The 18145-nt window shown below is 40.4% G+C and overlaps 2 protein-coding genes across 3 annotated transcripts in view; one reads left to right on the forward strand and one right to left on the reverse strand.

The window, feature by feature from the left end:
- Positions 1-16523, forward strand: part of LOC126427034 (probable citrate synthase 2, mitochondrial) — a 251626-nt gene extending 235103 nt beyond the window's left edge. For both annotated transcript variants that reach the window (XM_050089210.1, XM_050089209.1), the window contains exons 8-9: positions 2363-2467; positions 14390-16523. In XM_050089210.1, the coding sequence (XP_049945167.1) occupies positions 2363-2467; positions 14390-14566 (282 nt within the window). In that variant the 3' untranslated portion in view covers positions 14567-16523. The remainder of the gene's footprint in view (positions 1-2362; positions 2468-14389) is intronic.
- LOC126427036 (uncharacterized) lies at positions 9480-11699 on the reverse strand. Its single transcript, XM_050089212.1, has 3 exons — positions 10198-11699; positions 10026-10108; positions 9480-9842 (listed from the first exon to the last, which is right to left on the reverse strand). Exons 1-3 carry the CDS (start codon positions 10346-10348, stop codon positions 9753-9755), a joined length of 324 nt encoding a protein of 107 aa, XP_049945169.1. The 5' UTR covers positions 10349-11699; the 3' UTR covers positions 9480-9752.
- Positions 16524-18145: the final 1622 nt, after the last annotated feature.

Here is an 18145-nt window from a genome sequence, read left to right on the forward strand (position 1 = left end):
CTTTCGAAATGTGGTGCTACAGAAGAATGCTGAAGATTAGATGGGTAGATCACATAACTAATGAGGAAGTATTGAATAGGATTGGGGAGAAGAAAAGTTTGTGACACAACTTGACCAGAAGAAGGGATCGGTTGGTAGGACATGTTCTGAGGCATCAAGGGATCACCAATCTAGTATTGGAGGGCAGCGTGGAGGGTAAAAATCGTAGGGGTAGACCAAGAGATGAATACACTAAGCAGATTCAGAAGGATGTAGGTTGCAGTAGGTACTGGGAGATGAAAAAGCTTGCACAGGATAGAGTAGCATGGAGAGCTGCATCAAACCAGTCTCAGGACTGAAGACCACAACAACAACAACATCATAGTCTACCGAGGAATGAACTAGTATGCAAGAGCCTCCATACCCTTTGGTCCTACAAAAGCTGGTAGCCAGTTTATAACCTGTAAGTTTATTCAAGAGACTGATATTTTCAGATTTTAGCAAATGTTCATTAAGGCATATTACTTTCACAGATAGTTTCACACTTTCTAGCATAATTTCTATATCATAAAGCTTCCTGATCATACCTTCAGACAGCCGTCTGATGTTGAAGTGCATAATGAAATTACTACTGCATATATTATTAGGCAGAGGGTCTTTAAAACTAATTGGACTATTAAAAAATACATTAAAACTCCAATTAACTGGATGGGGGTCTGGTGCATAAAAGCTCTGAAATGTAATGCTGTAATAGTTAACGATGGAATAGGAGTCCTGTTAGTTTCAGATAGTATCACAGAGGGCATTAGTATCAAGTACTATTCTAAACAAGGTTTTTCTTTTTTAAACATGAATTGTTTATGGTAAACTGTCTGAAAACACGTGCTTGTCTAGTGGTGTTAGACTTGTCATTTTACTTGTTCGCTATTAGAAGTAAAACTTGATTGCCTGAAAAATGCATTCATACATTAATACAGATAGAAAAGGTTTGAAAAGTTATTCCAATTATGCAAGAAGTAGTTAAAAGTTTGTTCACTTTCAGTATTAAGAAACTGAAAGTTTAAATGCTTGTTTCTTCAAAACATATCTCGAGTTGGCAGGTGCTGTAACTCGTGAAATATACATGGAGTTACATTATACCTTTGTTGTAACAAGAGTGTCAGTGCTTTCTCTACTGTAGTACATAGTTATGCAAAATATTTTAATTTTCTTGGTGCTTGTTTTTAAATGACTCCCTTATTGAAAATATAGATTTTTATTTCAGGGTGCTGCTGTATTGTTACAAACTACTTTTTTAAAAAAAAATCTGTACATACTGAATTAGTGTCGCCAGTGTAAAAATAGTTTTTGAAATTCTGTGCTAGGATTGAAAATTGTGGCATTAAGAGCTCCCACTGCCAGCCCTCACACTCCATGAAGGCCTTTTGTTGATCTAGTGTAGAGTCCTCTGGCTGCACATTTATTTTAAAAATGCAGACTACAAGGCCTAAAAGGTTTTTTTAGAAAAAATTGGAACAAATATTCACAAATATGGGTGTTGCTCTTTTCTACTTCATTTGACTTCATTTGATTAGTTTTCTATTCATATTGGTTTAAAAATGCCTAGTTCTCTGTTGCACAACTGCAAAATCACTTCAGAATATGCGAAAAGGTCAAAACTAGTTGCAAACAAGTAAAATTAATAAAGCAAAAGTGGAATTTGCCACCTTCTTTTAATAAATGCATTGCTTTGGTACCCACTATCAAGGAAACTTAATGTTAATTTGTTTGTTAAAGTGTATGGCCCTGAGAGTTTCACTGACAATTCCTGCCCATACACTGATATAGAGATAATTCCGATGCCTTACCTTGACTGCTCATGGCTTAACTGTCCATGTGTGGATATCGTAGTAATTCACTGAGATAGTCTGCACCACTAAACACAGCACAACTAAAAGACCCACATCTTGACAGGTATTGGTTTCCTGACATACAATTACAGCAGCTTTTCTTCTAGTTTTGACTAATTGTCGTACAGGAATTTGTCACCTATTTTTAAACACCCTGTAATGGTATGATTAAAACTACTGTAGGTGCTTAATCTAAGGAAAATAAATATGTTTCATATGTCTGGTTGTGAAGTGTTAAGGTGTTTTACTGTGAAGACAGTAAAATTATGAAGTCGCAGGAAAAACTTTCTGTGGTCTGAGGAAGTGCTTAACATAAAATAGCAATATAGAGGTGTGTGTGTGGGTGTCAACACCAGCTCATGTGGAAGCCTGCAGTTAAGAACTGCCCTGCTAGATGTCCTCTGGTCCGTTAATGGTACCAACTTCGCCTGTGTAAATAGCTCTGTCAACTAGCATTTGACTGTTTGATAATGTCGGCTGTCGGTCTGTTTCAGTTGGTGGCCCAGGTGTATAAGGTGGTTCCCCCCATCCTGATGGAGACCGGCAAGGTGAAGAACCCGTGGCCAAATGTGGATGCCCACTCTGGCATCCTCCTGCAGGTATGTGCAAGGCAGTTGTAAGTGTATACAGTGGCTCAGAGCTTTAGGCTTTCAGAAATTTGATGACCTAAGATGTTGCTGTAATCTCTCTCTCTCTCTCTCTCTCTCTCTCTCTCTCTCTCTCTCTCTCTCTCTCTCCCTCTCTCCCTCTCCATGCACTATAGACACACACAGATCATCATCAGGTTGGTCCACATATACAGGGTGTAACCAAAAGGTACGGCCAAACTTTCAGGAAACATTCCTCACACACAAAGAAAGAAAATATGTTATGTGGACGTGTGTCCGGAAACGCTTAATTTCCATGTTGGAGCTCATTTTATTACTTCTCTTCAAATCACATTAATCGTGGAATGGAAACACACAGCAACAGAACGTACCAGCGTGACTTCACACTTTGTTACAGGAAATGTTCAAAATGTCCTCCCTCAGTCGCACGGAATCCCTGATGTGCTGATGCAGCACTGGAGAATGGCGTATTGTATCACAGCCGTCCACAATAAGAGCACGAAGAGTCTCTACATTTGGTACCGGGGTTGCGTAGACAAGAGCTTTCTAATGCCACCATAAATGAGTCGAGAGGGTTGAGGTCAGGAGAGTGTGGAGGCCACGGAATTGGTCCACGCCTACCAATCCGTCGGTCACCGAATCTATTGTTGAGAAGCGTATGAACACTTCGAATGAAATGTGCAGCAGCTCCATCGTGCATGAACCACATGTTGTGTCGTACTTGTAAAGGCACATGTTCTAGCAGCACAGGTAGAGTATCCCGTATGAAATCATAACATGCTCCATTGAGCATAGGTGGAAGAACAAACTAAAATGAGCTCTAACATGGAAATTGTGTTTCCGGACACATGTCCACATAACATCTTTTCTTTATTTGTGTGTGAGGAATGTTTCCTGAAAGTTTGGCCGTACCTTTTTGTAACACCCAGTATTGGCAGTCTTCAGACTCTGTGCGACCCCCCCGCCCCCCCCAAAAATCTCGTGACTGGTTTTATGTGGCCCACCACTTCCTTTCCTGCTGACCTCATCTCTGAGTAGCAGTTATACCCTATGCCATCAGTTACTTATTTAGTATATATTGCAGTACCTATCTTCCCCTTACAGTTAGTCATTCTACAGCTCCAGGTACCATAAGTTATTCACTGATACATCAACAAATACCTTACCGTCGTGTCCTCCTCCACCTCATAAATGGTGGAAACCACTTTCTCTACTTGCTGCATGAATGCTCTGATCTTTTCTGATTTTATCACAGTGTGAATGACTTCCATACATTGCTGTGCTCCAAATGTGCATTCTTAAAAGTTTCTTCCCCCAATCAGCGCCCGTACTAGCAGACTTTTTTTGGCGAGTAATGCCCTCTTTACCTATGCTGGTATGCTTTTTATGTCCTCATTGCTTCATCCTCTTATATTTTGCTTCCAAGCTGTCAGAATTATTTCTTCATAACGTACTGTGTGTTCCCCAATTTTGATAAGTTTATTACTCATCTCATTTCCTCGACTCCTCATTGTGTCTTTGTTCGGTTTATTTTGTATCTGTTGGGTGTGCTCATTAAAGTGTTCATTCCATTCAACAGATCTTGCAGTTTTCCTCACTTTCACTGAAGATAGCAGTGTCATCATTGAATCTTACCATTGAGGCTTATCATGAAATTTTAATCGTGCCCAGTATTCTTAATTTTTGTTGCTTCTTTGCACAAATAGTGTGATCCATAATTGCATACTACAGGAATTGCAAATGGACTCCACACTAAAAATAAACAAAAGGTGTGAGTAACAGTTATTATTGGAAACACTGAGAGATACGGCAGTCGTAAGTACTGCGTGCACTGATGTGACACACTGGTGTAGTGCACTTGCACAGACTGCAGATACATTGTGCATGTAGTACATTTGTCATTTCAGTCAGTGATCACATTGTGTGTTGTGATGGAAGATACTACCAAACAGAACAAGCAGCAGTTGGAGAAAACAAAACAATGTCATCGCTGACTGCAAATGAGAAAGTGAATGAAAATGCATGTTTGATGTACATTACACAACCTGGTGTCACTATGGGGAATTATTTTCTACCTCCATGGTGAAGGATTTTCTAACACTTGTTTGTATGAAGCTCTTGTAATGTTTTTATGTAAAAATAAATTCCTCGAGTTTGTGAAACGTAATTTTATACCCCTGTGTGTGTCTACAGTAGTACTAAATATTTTGGTTCTCAAAGATGTGCTCGGAGTTGCAGTTCTTATTATTTAATAGTTTCCTCAGTTGAGTTTTTCTTGTACATCTCATTGTACATGATACCCTACTACGAAGAAAAACTGTAAACTAAGGTTGCTCCCTTTCTGAATGTGGGGCACCACAGTGATGTGGTTTTTGTCTTTTCCTGAGTCCAGCAATAACAAGTGACGCAGTATAGCCTTTAAAAGGGCATTGGACCCTTAATTATATTACATCAATGCGGACCAAGTTTCATCCTGGAGTAACACTTGAAAAGCTGGAATTAGCCCGAAAAAGATGAGACTTTTGTACTAGAGCAGGTCGAGGGAGGGGCAGGGGGGGGGGGGGGAGGGGAGGGGAGGGGAAAACAGTTGAAATTCCCATGTTGACATTTTCTTTCTTTCTTTCTTTCTTTCGCATACATACCGGCGTAATCAGAGCATTTGCCTTAAATGATTATTAAAAACCCACAAAGCTGGAGTAGGTTTAACTAGACAGTAACTACGATCCTGTTCTTACCCAGCGAGTTCCCAGTGATCTGTGCAATATGCGACAACAGTTCTCAGTAGCACAGCTCCCACAGAACTTTATTCGAATGAAGTCTAGTTTACCATAATAGAATATGTGACAGTCTCTTATATTTGTCTTTTCACTCCAGTATTTTTGCCAAGTGTGTTTTCTCCAGGTGCAGTATGTACTGTATGGGAAATGGGTGAGTCGATATTTGGAAAAATTGGAGACGAGAGAAATCATCCTTAAGAACGAATTTATTCTAACCAACATTCAGTAAAATATTCACTTCATTCCACCATCCAATTCATCTACATCTACATACATACTCCGCAATCCACCATATGGTGCATGGCGGAGGGTACCTCTTACCACAACTAGCATCTTCTCTCCCTGTTCCACTCCCAAACAGACCGAGGGAAAAGTGACTGCTTATATGCCTCTGTACGAGCCCTAATATCTCTTACCTTATCTTTGTGGTCTTTGCACGAAATGTAAGTTGGCGGCAGTAAAATTGTACTGCAGTCAGCCTCAAATGCTGATTCTCTAAATTTCCTCAGTAGCGATTCACGAAAAGAACGCCTCCTTTCATCTAGAGACGTCCACCAGAGTTCCTGAAGCATTTTCGTAACACTCGCGTGATGATCAAACCTACCAGTAACAAATCGAGCAGCCCGCCTCTGAATTGCTTCTATGTCCTCCCTCAACCCGACCTGATACGGATCCCAAACGCTCGAGCAGTACTGAAGAATAGGTCGTATTAGTGTTTCATAAGTGGTCATCCTTTAGAGATGAACCACATCTTCCCAAAATTCTACCAATGAACTGAAGACGACTATCTGCCTTGCCCACGACTGCCATTACATGCTTGTCCCACTTCATATCGCTCTGCAATGTTACGCCCAAATATTTAATCGACGTGACTGTGTCAAGCGCTAAACTACTAATGGAGTATTCAAACATTACGGGATTCTTTTTCCTATTCATCTGCATTAATTTACATCTATCTATATTTAGAGTTAGCTGCCATTCTTTGCACCAATCACAGATCCTGTCAAAGTCATCTTGTATCCTCCTACAGTCACTTGACGACGACACCTTCCTGTACACCACAGCATCATCAGCAAACAGCTGCACATTGCTATCCACCCTATCCAAAAGATCATTTATGTAGATAGAAAACAATAGCGGACCTACCACACTTCCCTAGGGCACTCCAGATGATACCATCACCTCTGATGAACTCACCATCAGATCCTAGTTCGAGCATTTAACCTAGAAATGCATCTTTCTTCTGATAAAACACCTTTCCTTGGCGGCGGCGTCATAGCCGCAAATGTAATTTTCACAATGAAAATTTCCTGATTACAAAAGAAGTAACAAGTTGCAGAATATTCTCAAACCATCATCAGTTGTGTGGCGGTGTGATCTACTTATGCTTTTCACATTATTACATGTCCGTGGCCATGTTTGGTTCGAATGTCATTTAACATATAAATATAGAGTAAAAATTTATGTCGAGGTTTATTGACAGTGTTGTGAAAAGCATTGATTGCTACTCAGCTTAGAGTGGAGATGCTGAGCTGCAGACGGGCACAATGAAAAGACTGCTAGGCAGTTAAGCTTTTAGCCAAAATGGTTTCTTGTGCATTAGACAACATTTCGACAGGGTCTGCCTTTGGCTGCTGGTCATGTGAGTGTGAGGTGCATTTGTGTGAATACGTCTACATTGTCTAATGCAGAAGGCCCTTTGGCCGAAAGCTTAATTGGTTAGCAGTTCATTTCGTTCTACCTATCTGGGACTCATCTCCACTATATGGTGAGTAGCAGTCTATACTTTGCATAATATTGCCATTATTCCATCCTTCTATTGGTAGTGTTGTATATTAAATGACTGATAGTGGAACATCATTCTGTCTCATTAAAATTATTTCCTCCTCCTCCTCCTCCTCCTCCTCCTCCTCCTCTCGTTGACATTTTAAAATATATGTTAGGTTTTAACGTTTCCTAAATAGCTAACCTTTAAGGTTTGTTGGTGACAGAGGCAGCAAACAACTTCAAAAGATCCGTTCTACAGAATAGGAAGTGTCTTAAAAAAAGGCTAGGAAATGAACCTAAGCAAAAGTAAAACAAGGGGGAGTGTATAGTCTGCAAAATGAGTGATTGGTATTGACACTTAAGCCAGGCAGACGGCAATGTTGCCGTACGTGGCTTACGGCACTCCACGCCCGGTCTCTACTCGGACAGGTTCTCTAGCAGCAGAAACAAAAGTGTCTACAACATGCAGGTCGTATTTGTACGGATCAATTTATTTACAGTTCCTACTTGTAATATGTTATCTCAAATTGGAGTCGTCGTTTAGTATCTAATACGGTGACATATCATAAAGTTATGTCGGACTTCACAATATAAATGGAAAAGATTTCGTCATATTGTTTAACATTTGCAGTTTTTGTTTCTGCTGTTAAATATTAACAATATTAATTAGTTCTACAACAAAAGAGAATAATGTGTCATTATATTAACAGTTGTAATCTGAAGATGGCACTCGCAATACGATGATAAAACGAGAGTGTATTGTAGTCGTGCTAATGGAGATACTATAATTATTGTCAGCATCGTAATTCAAATAGTCATCTTCAGCACCATCTATCCCAGTCGTATAATTAAATTTTGTACATGTTCTTCCACAACAGCCTTCATTTTTAGCTGCCTCTTTGATGACACAGTACTGTTCACAATTTTTGTCAGTGTCTCACTTGTCATTCGATTGATAACTGCTACAAGAAGATTCTCAACTTCAGAGATCGTAACTTTTTTTGTTCTCGGCAACAATGTAGCTTGTTATTTGGTCCTACACCCCTTAAATGGTGTCAAAGTTATAAAGTTTGGAGGATGCTGAACAAATTTGTGCACATACCTTCAAGCAAAAAACACCAGTTACACATCCAAAGTTGTGGTTTCTTTTGCACCACAATTCTGCCTCCTTTAAATCTGCTCTGAAATCGGCTTTCCATTGTTTCAGCTACTGAATATCATCTTGGTTTTTCTTTAGCAAAGTTAGTGTCCTGTCATGAGCAACGGAATGGTAAGGGGGACTGTCCACGATAACTGACGAACTTGTCAGATTCGTCACAAGCAGTAGTTCGAACCATTTTCAAAAAACCACACCGATCGTCTCTCGATAGTAATTGCCTGTCTTTTTTAATGAAAAATCGACAAGCAGTTTGGCTAGCGTTAACCCACATTTCATCTATCCATACTGTATTTTTGTCTCTCTCACCCACAATTCTGTGCAGAAATGTGCACTGCCGTCCAACTAAATCTGTTAATTCCATCAACATTTTGCGTCCATTAAACACTGAATGGTTGAAACTTAAGTCTGTTGGCACTGTACATAATGGAAAATTTGCTTCCTTTAAAAAAAAATTGTTTCTGAAGTGACAAAATTAATTTAGATAGTGGGATGTTGCCTTCTGTTATAATAGCCATGTAAATGACTACAAATAGTGTCATTTTGGAAATTGTCCAAAGCTGCCACTTCATTCCTGGTGTGTGCAGCCTTTCGAGCCGCTCTGGCAACAGTCTATGCTGTACTGTTCTTTCTCTATCGTTACAACTTGAGCAACAGGAAATAAGGGCATCCCCTCTCCCCAGTCATCCGTCACCGAACACACAAATTCGTGGTTCAGCTGTGTAGGTAGCATACTTTCCTTCATCCGTTTTACTTCACTTGTTCAACTGGCATTACTCATTGCACTGGATGTGGTACAAAAAGAAACAGAAGCAAATAAACATTATAGAAAAAAAACTACAAACTGAACTATTAACACAAATGACGGCACCAGTTGCACGTGAGGCACTCCCTGGTACGTTCTTGACATGCCCAGAGTGGCAGTGTGACTCCTGCTGTCAGCTAGAGCAGGGCCGCACAAGGTGCATGCACCGGTGCATCGCACAGTGCAGAGTGCAGAAGACCGCTGCGCTATGTTGTTGACGGTGCAAGACCCCCCACTCCTCGGCTTTGCGCAACAGCGCTGCCTCTCACTTCCTTAGCTTGTGTCTCTCGCGCCGCCTGTCTCGACCTGTTTCAAAGCTTTTACCCTGTTGTCTTTGTCATTGCCAAATACTAATGTACGTTAGGTGGAGAGCTCAGTTTGGTGTACTGGTACAAAAGAGATTCGTATAATAACTGTAATGGTAACAATTTTAAATTTGGTTTCAACACAAATGTATCTTCCTATGTGCTCTTTATTTTATTTGCAATTGTGCTACTAAGATCTGGAACGAGAGATTGGCTGACAGCAATTCAGAGAGAATTTTTCAAATTACAATTAGAAATACTCGCACGCAATCTAGTTTTTGTACAAGACAAAACAGAAAAAAACCTTTCACATACACAAGTGGAACCAAACATAGAAATAATCTTCGCTGCTTCCCTGTGTAACTTAGGAAATTCTTCCTTCGGCAAATTCTGGTAGAATTGGAGCAAACCTTTTGTATTGTAAAACACATCCTTTCGGTGAACATCGCTTTGCAAATCGATTAGTTCAGAAATGTAAATCTGAAGGCGCACTTTCAATATCCGTCGAAAAAGGTTTCACAAAAACATCGAGAATTGGCTGCAGGTAGGTAATTTCCTGAAACAGTAACAAAGCCGATGTTAATAAATGAAAGTAATGTAAGACGTTGTTTCGACATACTAAAATGCGATAGATTTTAATAAATATGTAATGTGTACAATTGGTTTTAATGTAATGTTACACTTGCATATGTAACGCAATCTCCTTTATTTAGCTGTTTGTCATATACTGGCACATTACCTGGAATCGGTCGTTAAACGCATTTTCGAGGGATTGTAGCACCTCGACGTATTTTTCAAAGTGCGCTCCTTCCTGCACAGATGCTGTCAAACAAAAACATAGTACTGTTTTGATTAGAGTGGTTATAAAAATCGGGCTGTTTTAATAAAGGTACAATTTATATCTCGCTTACCTAGTTCAGGAAAGTGTTGCGTATTTTTCACTGAAAGGTCGTTTTTGAGGAGCTTCAGTTTATACTGGAAAGCGTTTATTTTGCTGATCATATCGTTGATGAGATTGTTTTCTTTTTGGAGTTTCAGACTTAAATCATTTAAGTGAGCCATAATGTCTGCTAAAAATCTTAAATCAGCTACCCATTCAGGGTCATGAAAAAGTGGCTCCGGATGTCCTTTGCTCTCCAAAAACTGAGCCACAGTGTGGCGTAATCGAAAAATTCGGGAAATTACTTTCCCTTTGCTCAGCCAGCGCACCTCAGCGTTGTAGGGAATATCTGGATACTCCTATTTAAAGGAAATAAAAAATTCTTTGAATTGACGATGAGTGAGTCCATGAGAACGAATGTAGTTCACGATACGCACCACTATCTTCATCACATCTAAGACCGATAACGTTCTCACAAATAGCCTCTTGGTGTGCAAAACAATGAACGGAAGGTAAATTCGGCATGTTACTTTTTTCCGCAGTAGGCCAATAAACCCTTTTGCTTCACCGCACATTGCTGGTGCCCCGTCTGTGGTTACGGAAAACAGCTTTTCCCAAGGGAGTCCTATTCCTTCAGCTGCCATTTCAACAGCTGCTAAAATATCCACCCTTGTAACAGTGTCCTTCAACGAAATCGTATCCAGGAGCTCTTCCGTTACATGTATGTCGCCGTCCACGCCACGCAAAAATATTGCTAACTGAGCCATGTCGTTAATACCCGTGGACTCGTCAAGTGCGATGGAGTACGCTAGGAAGTTTTCAGTTTTGGCTGCCAGTTGTTCATGCAAATTCTCAGCAATGTCGTTGATTCTCCGATCTATTGTCATTCTGGAAAGTTGTATTCTGCTGTACGTGGGAGCTAATGTGGGATTCATTGTCTCTACTACGTCCAACATAATGTTTTTTATTAATGGCCCATCCATAAATGGCCTCCCAGTCTTGCTAAACGTAGAGCAACATTGTAACTAGCTCTGAGAGACCTTTCGCAACACCCCTCATCTTCTTCACCCTAAAGTAGAGAAAAAAAGATATGTTACAAATAATTTATGCGAAAACGAAAACTAAGGAATCTAAACAAATGTTACTTCGTTTCGCATGACCTTTAACCAAAATATACATGTTAAAGTACTTGCAACAAACCTCGTTTGTAGATACAGACTTCTCTTCTGCGAGAGTTTGCAACTTCCGTAATTCTTCCTCTCTGGCATCCCCTGTTACATCACTATACTTTCCTGAATGCAATTTGCTGTAGTGACTTTCAGTAGACGATTTTCTGACACAAGTAATTAGTGTACCGAAGATTAGACATTTGGCTTTATCGTCGCAACGCACAAGAAAGTAGGAGAGTTCCCATTCCGGTTTAAATTGACTTTCGGCAATTTTCCATTTTTTTGGGAGCAGATGATTCCATAATTCTGGTAATTGTCTTGCGCTTACTATTTCAATGTTGACTAAGCCGTCTGGCAGCGCACAGCATCGGCCTCACTTAGCAAGCAGAGTTGAGACGAAGTATGCCGAGTTGAACCGATGCACTGTGCAGGCATTCGCTGCACCTCGCTTTGCACGCGTGCGGTTTTCCATGTTTGTGCGGCCCTGAGCTAGAGTGCAGTCCATTGGTGGCCGGATACCTGCAGTCACTAGGCGACAGAATGACACTACTGAGCTGTCAGTACCGAAGCTTCATCTCCCAGACTCAGGTTAAATTTTGTCTATGCTTAGAGTAGGAACTGAGATGGGAAGCTGTAGACAGGTTTTCCTATTTGGGCAATGAAACTACTTAGTAGAAGTAAAGAAAATAGAAAATGCTGATTTGCGTTACTACCAACAAAAAAAATATTCTATAAGTTGACTAAATGGAGGGATTTACTGCTACATCCCTCGTGACGGATCGAGGAATCGTCAATTTGGTAAAGGAGGGAAAGAGGTTTGAAAATTGGAGAGGGAGGTGAAGGCTGGAATACAGGAAGAAGGCTCAAATGTAGGCTGCCGTAGTTAGGCAGAGATGAAGAGACTTGTGTGGAGAACTCCGTCAAACGAATCTTCAGACTGATATTTAAAAGTGGCGTACCAGTGCTCTATGGGGCACTGGCCAACAGCAATGGGGTGGGAGGGGTTGTCAGGGACACGACAACTCTGAGTTTATACAACACCTTTGAATGAAGTTTAAATCAATTATAAATCATGATTTTACATTTATTTGTATTACTTGCAAGATGTGCAAGCTTTCACATACTTACAGTCTTCCCTTGTGCGACTTAACAGCTTGCAGGTTATGCACAGCTGTACATGTTACTTTTCTCTCTTGGCCCTTGTCATGCAGTCTTCCACATACTGCTTTCTTCGAGAACTCTTTATAGGGTGATTCTTTGCCCATTTCTTGTGTATCTCTCGAGATAAGACACTGATTTTATACTAAAATATCAATAGAGGTGAAAAACATCACGGTTGGCTGTTGCTGTGTTTGTCATTGTCAATAGTACATTTGTACATATTTATGGAGTGTATCCACTCCGACTTTCTAATTGTCGGAAAGGATGATATCTGGCTTCTCTTCCACCACATTCGTGCCGTGATGTTGGTTTGACTTGGGCATTTAACTGGCTAAAGTGGCACCGTCACTAAAAGAGAAACGGGATGGAGTTCAGTAGGTACATCACATTAGTCAGTTTGAATAGTGCCAACTGTAGTTCTTTCCTCTTTCAAAAGATCAGGTTATTAGTATAACAGTAGTAAACTTGTCAATGGTAATGTTTCTTCCTGATTGTTTCAGGTTACACGTTTCAACCAACTTTCTAACTATATTGTGGCTGCTGTTATAGTTTCTCATAGGCATGCTTTCCAGCATAGGGATCCACTGGGAAGCAGTATTTCATATCTGAATTGCATAATGGGCTCACTTCTGTGACATTTTAAAGTCTTCCTACTCTGTAACTGACACTAGGATTATAAAACTCGGGGAAAGGTGTTCCTTATATTGTTGGTGGAAGCAAATTTGTCTATCTTAGAACATCGTCAAAATGCAAGAACTTCCATAAAGAGCCTCAGTCTATGCTATGAAAATGAAGTTCGGCAAATAGGAAAATTTTTGCTGCTAAATATATCACATAAACTTTCCTTGTTCTGTCTATGGGCTCCACAGTTCTAAGGAATTCACATTGCTGCCAGTGTTTCTTCCCTTTAAAAAGCTACAGAATTTTTCATGGAAATCTCTTCAGATGATTCCCAAAGAACGTCTACTCTTTGGTTGGTACAAGTGACAGTAATAACGAAGATTTTCTCAAAGTAAAAGAGAGAAGCTTTACTTAGTGTGTCAGGTTTTATCCCTGGGTTAGTTCATTTTGGAGCTCTAATTATGTTTGGGACGGACATCCGCCTTCGATCCGTGTAAAGCTCAGTCATCCACTTCGTACCTGACAGGGCCACCACTTTCCTGTCAAGATGATCGACGTGCCTTCAGCCTGTGTCGCCTTCTTATTGCTCGAATGTCTATAAAAATATGAAAACAGAACTGGAGGCCAGCATGCAAACCACTTACATACTGAGGCGGTCATCCTAATGTACTACCAATACTTAACCTGTTCATTTTCATCAGACTCACTGTTGACAGAAACAACTCGATCTGGAAGTTCCGTGACTAAATCTTCTGCTTCACAGCTTGAACTTCCAGATAGTTCCCTACTGTATTGATTGTCTAGAGTTCTCGAGCAAATTTCTTATTTCATCATCTGTCAGTTTCATCTCTTTATACATTCTATCAATGTGCCACGCACCGTACTGTTACTAGTTGCCTGGGAGTGGACATTGTGCTGCTAGACATTAAAAAATAATAATAACTGTAACTTAACAGTGAATGTAAACCAGAAGCTCTTATTAGTTGTAGTAATAATCATTATTATAAATGTCATGTAGGTATTAAATAAAATAATTAACACAAGGGAATTGTAGCCCAAAACATTGTTGGATCAGTCACTGACCCCCCCCCCCCCCCCCCCCCCCAGGTGGTATGCAACTGTTAAACCAATGACAATGATCTAGTTGACATACTGAGCTTCACATTCTCACAGTTTTCATACCAAAGAAACAACAAATTGCAACCCCTCACATTGAGACTAGTTTTTTCTTATACTGTAAGAAATGAATGCTTTGAGGACTTATGTTTTCAGTATTACGGACTGAAGGAGATGAACTACTACACGGTCCTGTTCGGAGTGTCGCGTGCCCTGGGTGTGATGGCGTCACTCGTCTGGGACCGCATCTTCGGCCTGCCCATCGAGAGGCCCAAGTCGATGTCGACTGACGGCCTCATGAAGATGGTGAAGGGTTCGGCGAAGGCCGCATAGACGCTCGCGAAGCGTGCGTCTGTCGAGTGGGGTGGCGTCGGAGATCGTGTCCTGCCCGTCGGCCCTGCTAAATCTTTTAGACGAAACAAAAATGAGAATGAGAGAGAAGTGTGTAGTGTGAGTGCTGACGGTTGATAGTCAATAAGTGTGAATGTCGTCTTGTTTCTACCGAGTGTTTAATGAAAATGTTAGAGTGGCTGCGTGAATGATTGTACGTCTGTGGGAATGAACAAAATTGCATTCGTGATATTTGCAAGTGGGAGGGGAAGCACAGAAATGCAGTCAGTCGTGGAATGTACCGACAGTAGTAGAGAGATTGCCGTAGCGTCGTGTAGCGGAGGTGTAAATTCCCTGCCTTAGATGGAAAGGAAGTAGCAGACAATAATGTAGGCATTCTGGATGTGCACATCTAGGAAGCAGCTCGGCTTAGCTATCTTCGAACTGTAGTACATGTCGGTAATTGACACGAGGTTCCACGCTTTGTTTGCAGCTGCAGTGCAGGAATTATTAAATAAGAAAGCAGTTGTGCCGTAGACGGTTTATTTGTAATTGCGTCGAGGCACTACAGAGTTGTAAATTTTCACAATGCCGTCTTCAATTATTCACGGTTTTTGTGTTGCGGTGGATGTTACAGGAGCAAATAGTAATAAGTTTCCAAACTGCCAGGAGCAGACAGTTCCTCTGAAGGAACAGCCCACGTACTTAATAGGCGATGCGGTAGTTAAATAGTTGTGACAATTGTCAACCTCGGACTTCTCAGTACCTCGTAGCACTATTTTGTCCCACCTTCAGACGCTGAGCCTATATTTCACCATTACCTTATTAGCGATGTCGGTCGAACCAGTTTCGGCAGCGTAACCGTCGGACATCTTTTGGAGATCTTCTTTCTATAAGAGAAGGATCTGCCTCAAAATTTGAAATGACCGTTGGAAGCAGCTTTTGTGCACACACATAGTTATGTGATGGCTGCCTCAACTAGAAATTCCATTGCTCGGCTGTGTCCTGTAAAAGGATAGTGTGGTATTGTCTCCAACAAAGCTTACTGTAAATGGAAGGGTGTTTGAGAGTGGGGCAGCATCATTTGTTTAATCACAAATTAAAATGTAGTGTACCACATACTTAACATGAATTGTGTTGATATAAATTTGTTATGAATTATTGGAGAGTGTTGAGTGGATGTGATTTCAACACAGTCTGGAGATCTGTATCTTAATACATGTATTCTCCATGTCTGTGGAAACAAATTACCTCTCCAAGCTCCTGAAATGTATGTGAATGAAATGTGTTTCAAATTGGTTGCTCACTTACACACACACACACACACACACACACACACACACACACACACACACCTCTTTAGATGGAAAATTTGAAATTGTTTTCACCCCCTTTCAGTTTTGATGAAAAATGAGATAGTATGTGAGACTTGTTTTACACAAAGTAAGTGTGTGTGGGCCACTAGTAGAAGTAATCTTTGGTAAAGGATAAACACTGCCTTACTGTGCCGAATTTGAAATGCAAAGGCTTAGCGTTTGTAATAAATAGGAAAAAGAAACTGGTCATGATTTTAAGAGAAGATGGTTGCCACAGCACTCGGTATATAACTGTTAGCCACTGCGTGGTGTATATTTTAGTAATCCCTGTAATAGTACTCTTGTTAAAATGCTCATATCTGCTGGTCAGGATTTCTTAGTGATATTGTTGTAATAATATTTATGTATAATTTATTTATTTAATCACCTGTGTATGATCCCTGTGATAATTGTGTTTATCTGAAATTATTAATGAATGGTGGGTTACGGGAGGTGAATGTGCGTGTGAAGCATTATTTCCATTACTGCTTTTTCGGCTTATTTCCATGTCTTAAATCCTTAAGAAATCTTGACGGTGTTGAGTGTGGCAGCAATAGTTGTAAAATTTCTTGTTTGTAAAAATAAATGAACCGACAGTACAATAACTGTTACGTGTGTGTTGATATTTTTCCCTCATGTGCTACATCCCTCCCACAAGATCTTAGATGCAAAGTTGCAGACCCACGTTTGCTTAAACATTCTTGTTGTTCAACATCAAAAAAATTTCTTACTTAATTGATGGGTTTGTTTACAATAGTGACAAAGTATCACAGCAGTCAAAGTTCACTTGTTTCATTATTTGCATTTATTAGTTTAAGTGTACAATAATCGGAAATCGGTGCCATACTTAAGTGCAGTCTGTTCAACACAACGTTGTGGCCCAAGCTAGGCTGTGCTTGGCCTCTAAACTGTTCAACACTAAGAAGTCCAGCCACTTGGAAGAATTTGAGATCCAAAACATCAGCCATTTATGCCATTATTTAATGTGTTACTGCCACATTTGTGTTTGATGTATTTTAAAGAGTAAGAAACAAGACAAAGCATTAAGGTGGCTTATTTTCATATTTATTCTAGTTCTTTGATAGATTGCAGGAATCCTTCTGGAGGTCAGATGAGTTATTCAGCAATTTCACATGTAATTGGCTTTTGTATAGGAAGTTATTAAGCAGAGAGTTATGTTGCAATACCTGTTCGTTTCTTTCCTGCCTGTTTCCCCCAGTAAATTCTCTTCTTCTCCAACCTTGGAAAAGTGTGTTAGGTGCTACTAGGAGATGATATTCACCTGTAAGAAAAGGAAGAGATTTTAACTGTAGCAGATGGCAGCAAACCTGAATATAAATGATCTTCAGACTTTTCCCACTGATATTTCTCCCTCTGATCCAGAATCTTTGAATTTTTTGAGAACTTCTAAAATTTCTTTCTTTCTTTCCCAATGAGTGTGAAAGGTTTGCTACAAATATAAGTATGTGCATGAAAATAGACAATGCAAGCACACATTGGCATAGTCAGTTGTGACAGCAGTTCCAGGTTCATTACTGTCTCTTTGAAAATAATTGTAGAAATTTAAAAACATACAGGGTGATTCAAAAAGAATACCACAACGTTAGGAATTTAAAACTCTGCAACGACAAAAGGCAGAGCTAAGCACTATCTGTCGGCGAATTAAGGGAGCTATAAAGTTTCATTTAGTTGTACATTTGTTCGCTTGAGGCGCTGCTGACTAGGCGTCAGCGTCAGTTGATGCTAAGATGGCGACCGCTCAACAGAAAGCTTTTTGTGTTATTGAGTACGGCAGAAGTGAATCGACGACAGTTGTTCAGCGTGCACTGAGAATCCGCGGGAAACAACTCAGTATGAACGTGACTCGCCTAAGGTGAACGTTTTCTCTGCCATTTCAGCCAATAAAGTTTTTGGTCCCTTTTTTTTCGAAGGTGCTACTGTAACTGGACTACAGTATCTGGAGATGTTAGAGAATTGGCTGTTCCCTCAGCTCGAACAAGAAGCACAATAATTCATATTTCAGCAGGATGGAGGGCCACCACATTGGCACTTATCTGTCCGTAACTACCTGAACGTCAACTACCCGAGGCGATGGATCGGCCGCCAGGCAGCCCGTGACAGAGCACTTCATCACTGGCCTCCAAAAAGCCCTGATCTTACCCCCTGCGATTTTTTATTATGGGGGTATGTTAAGGATATGGTGTTTCGGCCACCTCTCCCAGCCACC

The sequence above is a fragment of the Schistocerca serialis genome, chromosome 11 (genome assembly GCF_023864345.2).
Source record: "Schistocerca serialis cubense isolate TAMUIC-IGC-003099 chromosome 11, iqSchSeri2.2, whole genome shotgun sequence".
Classification (NCBI taxonomy): Eukaryota; Metazoa; Arthropoda; class Insecta; order Orthoptera; family Acrididae; genus Schistocerca; species Schistocerca serialis.

Coding starts and splice junctions, on each gene's coding strand:
- LOC126427036 (XM_050089212.1), bottom strand. CDS start 10,348: ATGGCTCACTTAAATGATTTAAGTCTGAAACTCCAAAAAGAAAACAAT. Junction 10,109..10,197: donor GCAACACTTTCCTGAACTAG/GTAAGCGAGATA, acceptor TTTGTTTGACAG/CATCTGTGCAGGAAGGAGCG. Junction 9,843..10,025: donor CGTTTAACGACCGATTCCAG/GTAATGTGCCAG, acceptor TTACTGTTTCAG/GAAATTACCTACCTGCAGCC.